At 47.6% G+C, this 9,370-nt stretch overlaps 1 protein-coding gene across 6 annotated transcripts; it reads left to right on the forward strand.

Moving 5' to 3' along the window:
- The first annotated feature begins 3,538 nt into the window (after positions 1 to 3,538).
- Positions 3,539 to 8,837, forward strand: DYNLT4 (dynein light chain Tctex-type 4). Of its 6 annotated transcripts, none has more exons than XM_075616171.1 (4): positions 3,539 to 3,740; positions 4,570 to 4,700; positions 5,417 to 5,543; positions 6,381 to 8,837. In XM_075616171.1, exon 4 carries the CDS (start codon positions 6,397 to 6,399, stop codon positions 7,108 to 7,110), a length of 714 nt encoding a protein of 237 aa, XP_075472286.1. In that variant the 5' UTR covers positions 3,539 to 3,740; positions 4,570 to 4,700; positions 5,417 to 5,543; positions 6,381 to 6,396; the 3' UTR covers positions 7,111 to 8,837. The 6 variants fall into 6 exon arrangements, with proteins under 6 accessions (XP_075472286.1, XP_075472285.1, XP_075472288.1 ...); XM_075616170.1 differs by having other exon boundaries at positions 4,570 to 4,599; XM_075616173.1 differs by lacking the exon at positions 5,417 to 5,543.
- Positions 8,838 to 9,370: the final 533 nt, after the last annotated feature.

A 9,370-nucleotide genomic window follows, 5' to 3' on the forward strand; every position in this document is an offset into this window, starting at 1 on the left:
TGCCCGCTCCTCTCCTGCGCTGATAAATACAGTACTGCCCGCTCCTCTCCTGCGCTGATACATACAGTACTGCCCGCTCCTCTCCTGTGCTGATAAATACAGTACTGCCTGCTCCTCTCCTGTGCTGATAAATACAGTACTGCCCGCTCCTCTCCTGTGCTGATATATACAGTACTGCCCGCTCCTCTCCTGTGCTGATAAATACAATACTGCCTGCTCCTCTCCTGCGCTGATAAATACAGTACTGTCCGCTCCTCTCCTGCGCTGATAAATACAGTACTGCCCGCTCCTCTCCTGCGCTGATAAATACAGTACTGCCCACTCCTCTCCTGTGCTGATACATACAGTATTGCCCGCTCCTCTCCTGATAAATACAGTACTGCCCGCTCCTCTCCTGTGCTGATAAATACTGTACTGCCCGCTCCTCTCCTGTGCTGATAAATACAGTACTGCCCGCTCCTCTCCTGTGCTGATATATACAGTAATGCCCGCTCCTCTCCTGCGCTGATAAATACAGAACTGCCCGCTCCTCTCCTGTGCTGATAAATACTGTACTGCCCGCTCCTCTCCTGCGCTGATAAATACAGTACTGCCCGCTCCTCTCCTGCGCTGATAAATACAGAACTGCCCGCTCCTCTCCTGTGCTGATAAATACTGTACTGCCCGCTCCTCTCCTGCGCTGATAAATACAGAACTGCCCGCTCCTCTCCTGTGCTGATAAATACATTACTGCCCGCTCCTCTCCTGTGCTGATAAATACAGTACTGCCCATCCTCTCCTGTGCTGATACATACAGTACTGCCCGCTCCTCTCCTGCGCTGATAAATACAGTACTGCCCGCTCCTCTCCTGCGCTGATAAATACAGTACTGCCCGCTCCTCTCCTGCGCTGATAAATACAGTACTGCCCGCTCCTCTCCTGCGCTGATAAATACAGTACTGCCCGCTCCTCTCCTGCGCTGATAAATACAGTACTGTCCGCTCCTTTCCTGCGCTGATAAATACAGTACTGCCCGCTCCTCTCCTGTGCTGATAAATACAGTACTGCCCGCTCCTGTCCTGTGCTGATAAATACAGTATTGCCCACTCCTCTCCTGTGCTGATACATACAGTATTGCCCGCTCCTCTCCTGATAAATACAGTACTGCCCGCTCCTCTCCTGTGCTGATAAATACAGTACTGCCCGCTCCTCTCCTGCACTGATGAATACAGTACTGCCCGCTCCTCTCCTGTGCTGATAAATACTGTACTGCCCGCTCCTCTCCTGTGCTGATAAATACAGTACTGCCCGCTCCTCTCCTGTGCTGATATATACAGTAATGCCCGCTCCTCTCCTGCGCTGATAAATACAGAACTGCCCGCTCCTCTCCTGTGCTGATAAATACTGTACTGCCCGCTCCTCTCCTGCGCTGATAAATACAGAACTGCCCGCTCCTCTCCTGTGCTGATAAATACATTACTGCCCGCTCCTCTCCTGTGCTGATAAATACAGTACTGCCCATCCTCTCCTGTGCTGATAAATACAGTACTGCCCGCTCCTCTCCTGCGCTGATAAATACAGTACTGCCCGCTCCTCTCCTGCGCTGATAAATACAGTACTGCCCGCTCCTCTCCTGCGCTGATAAATACAGTACTGCCCGCTCCTCTCCTGCGCTGATAAATACAGTACTGCCCGCTCCTCTCCTGCGCTGATAAATACAGTACTGCCCGCTCCTCTCCTGCGCTCATAAATACAGTACTGCCCGTCCTCTCCTGCGCTGATAAATACGGTACTGCCCGCTCCTCTACTGCGCTGATAAATACAGTACTGCCCGCTCCTCTCCTGTGCTGATAAATACGGTACTGCCCGCTCCTCTCCTGTGCTGATAAATACAGTACTGCCCGCTCCTCTCCTGTGCTGATAAATACGGTACTGCCCGCTCCTCTACTGCGCTGATAAATACAATACTGCCCGCTCCTCTCCTGCGCTGATAAATACAGTACTGCCCGCTCCTCTACTGAGCTGATAAATACAGTACTGCCCGCTCCTCTCCTGTGCTGATAAATACAGTACTGCCCGCTCCTCTCCTGCGCTGATAAATACAGTACTGCCCGCTCCTCTCCTGTGCTGATAAATACTGTACTGCCCGCTCCTCTCCTGTGCTGATAAATACAGTACTGCCCGCTCCTCTCCTGCGCTGATAAATACAGTACTGCCCGCTCCTCTCCTGCGCTGATAAATACAATACTGCCCGCTCCTCTCCTGCGCTGATAAATACAGTACTGCCCGCTCCTCTCCTGCGCTGATAAATACAATACTGTCCGCTCCTCTCCTGTGCTGATAAATACAGTACTGCCCGCTCCTCTACTGCGCTGATAAATACAGTACTGCCCGCTCCCCTCCTGTGCTGATATATACAGTACTGCCCGCTCCTCTACTGAGCTGATAAATACAGTACTGCCCGCTCCTCTCCTGTGCTGATATATACAGTACTGCCCGCTCCTCTCCTGTGCTGATAAATACAGTACTGCCTGCTCCTCTCCTGTGCTGGTAAATACAGTACTGCCCGCTCCTCTCCTGCGCTGATAAATACAGTACTGCCCGCTCCTCTCCTGCGCTGATAAATACAGTACTGCCTGCTCCTCTCCTGCGCTGATAAATACAGTACTGCCCGCTCCTCTCCTGTGCTGATAAATACTGTACTGCCCGCTCCTCTCCTGTGCTGATAAATACAGTACTGCCCGCTCCTCTCCTGCGCTGATAAATACAGTACTGCCCGCTCCTCTCCTGTGCTGATACATACAGTACTGCCTGCTCCTCTCCTGTGCTGATAAATACAGTACTGCCCGCTCCTCTCCTGTGCTGATAAATACAATACTGCCTGCTCCTCTCCTGCGCTCATCACTAGTTCCCTGTGTAAGGAGAGAAGTAGGACAGTGTTCATCAATGTTGCGGCAGATTCGTTCCCTTAGGCCCGGGCCATAGAGGGGTGAGGAGTTCCGAGCCGCGCTGACGCTGAGGCTCGCCTGCTGAAATCTGCACGATTTCATGCCCATGCAGGCAAGCCAGAGGGCGCGATCGGAGGCGGGGGTCAGACTGAGGGAGGCGGGGCAGTGACGTCGCTCGGCCAATCGCCCGCAACGCACCGAAGTCGACGTCACGGCGCCGTGACGTTGACGCTGCTCCGCGCTCATTGGATGTTTTCAGCCGACAGCGTGCTGAAAAACAGCTTGGCTGTCGGCTGAAAAATCCAGCGCCTCCGCACGCCTGCGGACGCTCGCGTGAGCCACCTCTCAAGGCATCCTCATTGAGGATGTAGGGGCTCAGCGCTGAGCGTCCGCACGGCTCAGCGCGGCCTGTCCTTCTATGGACTCGACCTTAGAAGTGAATGGAGGTTGAAGCAAAGTATTACAGGCCTCTCTGGCGGTGCACGGGTTAGTCATTCATATGATAAACAAAAAAACAAAAGCAGGACAACAAACAAAGGGCAAATCATCAGGTGTTGCCAGGGTGACTCTGTATTCGGTGTGGCACGTAGCCTGCTCTCCGTCCTGCCCCACTGCCTTACACGGTCAGCTGGCATTGAGCTGGCAATGATTTACAGCTGCCTGTGGAAACATTAAGCCGGACGGTGTGGGAGCTGATAGCGAGCCTGGGCACGTGGCGCAGGGCTGATGGGCGATATAAGAACTCCCCTGGGAAGAGCTTTAGGTAACAGGCAGAGAAAATCCCGGGGCCGCACGCTTTAATCACGCTGTCAGGTAAGGTCGCTGTCATTATTCTGATTATTATTTAGCTCAGGGGTGGGCAACTCCAGTCCTCAAGGGCTACCAACAGGTCAGGTTTTCAGGATATCCCTGCTTCAGCACAGGTGGCTCAATCTTCCACTGTCTTCGACTGAGCCACAGATTGAGCCATCTGTGCTGAAGCTGGGATATCTTGAAAGCCTGACCTGTTCGTTGCCATGGAGGACTGGAGATGCCCACGCCTGATTTAGCTCTATCTGTGCTGAAGGAGCCTGCAACTCATTACAGGGCTACGGCCAGAACTGAAAGGGTTAATCCTTTATATACGGTGCATGTACAGTATACACAGAACTGTCTCACGCATAATGAATCCTTATCAAGTAAGCTTGTAACAGCGCTGTCTTTGAAGTGGATGAACACGGAATGTCATGTCAGCAACTTATGATGAAGCAATTCACTTCTCTCTGTCTGAGGCATCAAATTAGATTGTAAGCTCTTGGAAGTAGGGATCTGTTATGACTGCAAACTGAATGTGCAGTTATGCAATCGCTGTCCATGCTACGTGTGAATAAAGAGTATTATCATGCATTTGGGTCTTTAAACTAAGGCAGCAAGTGTAGCTATGTAGTAACGGTATTGACCTCTGAAGTGGGAGATCCTATTTCAACAGCTTATGCCACCTTCGCTTTATTCCGGCACCACAACAGCTACAAATTAAATTCGTAAACTCCATGGGTTTGACATGAATTGTTTTTAGATTGTTCCACTATGTGAAATGTGGTGTGTCCACCACTTACACCACCACAGGGAAGTATTTAACCAATGGTATTTTTCTCATTTACAGTGTTTGTGCTAAACCTGAAGGGATCCTGATGTAAGATCACTGATTGAACATATGTTTCTAAGCTGTTTGAATAATGATGACCAGGGACTGTAGGGCTCTGTTTAGCTCTTTCCACTGGAGATTCAGGCAGGGTATGGATTATGCGCCAGATTGACTCAATTAGTTTAGCCATCCAAACTAAGAGGCACCATTTAATAAATATTGAACTATATAGCTGTTATTTTCACTTTCTTCCCCACATGCTGTATCCCAGGGACTGTGATTAAAGAGAGAGGTAATGCTGTGAAGATCTAAGGATCCAAATGGTTAACAGTTTACGGGTTTGGACTAAAAGATTAGTCAGTTTCAAATGTCATATTATTATGACCTCAAAGAGTGAGGCTTCGTTTAAAGTAAATGAGGCTGTTAATGCTGAGATGCACTGTTTCTTTACTGAGACTCTCCTGGTGAGTGTGCCTGCCTTCCAGTGACTGAGACTCACTCCTAGTGAGTGTGCCTGCCTTCCAGTGACTGAGACTCATCCCTGGTGAGTGTGCCTGCCTTCCAGTGACTGAGACTCACTCCTGGTGAGTGTGACTGCCTTCGAATAACTGACTAACTGCTTGTGAGTGTAACTGACTTCCAATGACTAAGACTCTCCCCTGGTGAGTGTGACAGCCTTCTTATACATGAGACTCACTCCTGGTGAGTGTGACTGTCTTCTAATACATGAGACTCACTCCTGGTGAGTGTGACTGTCTTCTAATACATGAGACTCACTCCTGGTGAGTGTGACTGTCTTCCAGTGACCAAGACCAAATTTAGAACAAATTTGAGATGATTTATTTTAGATCAATAATTCTCTCAGATAGGAAAATGCTGGAGTATTTAACAGTGTAAGATGTACAGTTCCAAGAAAACCTTATTTTGACAAGTCTGGGACTGCAGCTGTAACCCTTCCAGTTCCATGACTCCACGATCAATATCTGCAACTGGTAAACATGTTTTAACTTGAAACATTGAAACAAGCTCTTCTTATCTCCTATGTGTGAACCTGGGAGGATGAGTCTGTCAGGATGTCCCTGCAGGTATATTTATCACTGGGTCAATCTGCTCTCTCTTTGTGCAGCTCTGCGATAACAGTGCACAGGGCGGACTTCCCCTCCTTTGTACCCTGACAGATATAGATTGTGGTTGGTAGGGTGATCTGTTTCCCCTGTCATTCCTGGACAATCATGATATGATGATTTTGTTACCTTATTATAGATAAGTACAAAGAATAGGTTCATTTCAAACCTTCTATCAAGTAACTACAGGCATACCCCGCTTTAAGGACTCTCACTTTAAGTACACTCGCGAGTAAGTACATATCGCCCAATAGTCAAACGGCAGTTCACGCATGCGCCTATCAGCAAGCGGGGAGACTATAGAGCCTGTTACAAATGCGTTATTTACATCAGTTATGCACGTATATGATGATTGCAGTACAGTACATGCACCGATAAGTGGGGAAAAGGTAGTGCTTCACTTTAAGTACATTTTCGCTTTACATACATGCTCTGGTCCCATTGCGTACGTTAATGCGGGGAATGCCTGTATAAATATATTGTGTACACAATAGGGAGGCTATGTATCAAAGTTTTCTGGTTGCAAAACTGGGGCAAGAAAATAAATCTAATTTCTTTCTATAGGATATTTGTCTGTGATAAATCTCATGCTGGTTTGCACCATTTTACAGCCAGGATACCTTGATAAATAATCCCCAATTCATTATTTTCACTTAAAAATATTGAGTGCACAACCCAACATATCCCATCTCCCATCTCTTTCAGGAATCACGCTTGGCCAATGGCAGGAAACCCACCCCCTCTGTCCGAGGAGGTTCTGGCCCAGTTCAACCAGGCAGTGGGTGCAGAGGACATGGGGACATCACATATGAGGAGAGCCTCTCTTTCCACCCGTCGCAGCTCCCACTCTATTGACGTGTCCCCCCGGCCTCTCCTGCGATTGAGAAGCATAGACGAGCGCCCCCCCATCCACTCCCGAAGGAGTTCCATCGTCAGCAACTTGAACGTGCCGTTTTCTCGCAAAAACTCCCTGTGCGCAGTGAGTCCATCCAAGCGCTTGTCTCTCGGGCCCTGGATGCATTATGGACGGGTCAGTTTTTCAGGGCTGCCCCTGTTCCAGCCGATCAAGGAGGTCCAATATGAGAACACTTACAAGACTGGCCCAGACCAAGGTTGCCGGTTCAACCCGTGCAGAGTCCAAAAGATTCTGGAGACCACTCTAAGCAGCTACCTTGGGGATGTTAAATACAACCCGCTGACCAGCGGGTATCTGACCCAGAGCCTTTCTGACCTCATCCGCAGCAAGCTGAAGGACCGCAGCCCTCCCCGCTACAAGCTGGTTTGCAATGTCTTCTTGGGGCAAATGGGCCACCAAGGCGTGAAGGTGGCTAGCCGCGCTCTGTGGGACCAGCAGAATGATAACTTTGCCTCGGCTACTTATGCCAATGCATCCCTGTTTGCTGTGGCTATGGTGCATGGCTTGTATTACGAATAGCCTCCAACTCTCATGCATTAGCTATCCTTAGGGCGCATTATACAAAATATAGCATATCTAAAGTAACAATGCAATCTGCTCACCGTTATGAGCAGTGGTCTACTTGTTCATCATTTTTCATCCTGAAAAAGGCCAACACAGTGGTGCAGATTGGGGGGGGGGAGGGTCATCACCACCCATTTAAGATTAAATGGTAACAGTTAAATTGTTGTTGTGCACCTATAGAATTAAATTGCACACTAGGTGTCAGGATCACAAGGTGCTTTGTTGTGCAAGTGACTAAGTAAGGACCTCTTCTTTATCATTTACAAAATCACAATGAAAATATGTTGGATAACCAAGGACAGGTTTTAAAATGGATAATTCCCTTGCAAGGTGTGTGAATGCCCTACCATTCAGTCTGCAGCAGCAATCAGCACTTAAACCCCTTTGGCTCACCTCCCCCTGTACACAGAGACCAGCGAGCGTGTTCATTATCTGTACACTTAATGATGCAGAAATATTGGCCAATTACCATGAATCTCCACACCTACATCTGGCACAGATGTAGCAAGACAGGCCCGTAATATAGTGAGCGCACGCCTGTGCATGTGACGCACACTTTGTGTGTACGGTCCGTGCTGCTGTGAGCGACAGGCTTGGAAGAGTACGGTAGCTGTCGCTGTGTCTCACTGGGAAGCAGTCAGTGTGTGCGCCGGGGGCTACATGCAGTCAAGGTACCGAAGGATTAATGCTGCTTTTGCATTGAAACCCCAGCACCCCCTGCAGCAGACACTGCCCCCCAGCAGCGTGGACTTTTGCTTGTTCGTTCACTTCGTCAGGGACAGCAAGTCTTGCTACTCATCTATATGGGACCTTAAAAAGCCACTTTCCATTTCAACATTAAAAATGAAAAATGACAAGTGTTCCAAGGGCCAGGACAAATGCTTTACAGAAAGACAGTCATCACATCATACATACCAATTCCAGAAACACTTCTACAGCAACAAAAGTGGTGGAACCTTTCAGGGTGTTGAAAGCCCCCTTAGCACCTAACAGGTTCGTGTTATGGAGTTAATTGAAAGATACTTTAAGCTCCTCCTTAATTTGACCTACTTGATGGAAAGCCACATTACTCACAGCACGTTAAAGAAAATATATTTTAATATATGCAACACTTGATTACCTTTAATGAAAACCAATTACCCAAGCTGCCAATCAGCAAAAATCCAACTCTGGGGTCTCGTAATGGCCAACACTGAATCAATCCTTCAGTTGGTGGAATGCCTCAAATACAACGTAACCATGTTACTACGGTAACCGTCTACTGTTGCAGCACAGTCTCTCCTGCTGGGCACACTGCAATTCTTTCCCGTTTGTGATATTTGTTGCCAAATATTTGCCACTGCTGGGGAGGTGTGCCAACCTGCTACCGCAACCAAAGGATGCTCAGTTATTAAAACTGATTAAAAACAGCATTAAAACGTTGAATCTTTTACACATTATTTTCTAATGCTATAGAAGAGATTTATTAAAAACACATGTAGGATATTCAATGTTTTGCTTCTTGAAAATATAATCACCTGTGATGCACATCTCACACTTAGTATGCAGTGCCTTACTTTTTTTTATGCCACCATAGCTTATATCTACACATGCTTGTACTAGTTTCTTTGGGAGAGATTAAACCAGCACCTGTTATGGTTTATATGATGGGGGAGGGGGAGGGGGGGAATGTTTGCTGCCCATTGATTAAATGCACATCATAGGCTCACTTACTAGGAAAAAATAAAAATAAAATCAATGTTTTAATTTCCCGTGTTTTTCTTAAATACATTTCCATACATTGCGGCTTTAACAGTTAGAACCAGCCTAGTGTCTGCGCCAGCCAAATACAGAGCGAATTTAGCAGCCAGGGCCCAATGCGCACAGGATACTGGCTAACAGCACCAGTTATGTGAATCCAGGATCCAGAACAGTGTCAGGAAGCCGCCGACAGCAAAGTCCCAACATCGTGAAGAACTATTTTTTGTGATCATTTGATGCCTAACTTATTGTACACACTTGTTGATTTCACCAGTTGAAACAAAAATGAAATCCATTGAAATGACTGTCCCTGAAAAATCCTTTAATTACTTTTCTGTTCCATGCCATGGCTTCAAGGAGCTTCTTTCGTTAATAAATAACCCATATGAACTGCTAGGCTAAAATACATAGAACATAGAGAAGAGCTACATGTGTTAACTATCTGAAGCAAAGATTACACTGGTCTGCTGTTAAA

This window comes from Ascaphus truei, chromosome 10 (genome assembly GCF_040206685.1).
Source record: "Ascaphus truei isolate aAscTru1 chromosome 10, aAscTru1.hap1, whole genome shotgun sequence".
Taxonomy (NCBI): Eukaryota; Metazoa; Chordata; class Amphibia; order Anura; family Ascaphidae; genus Ascaphus; species Ascaphus truei.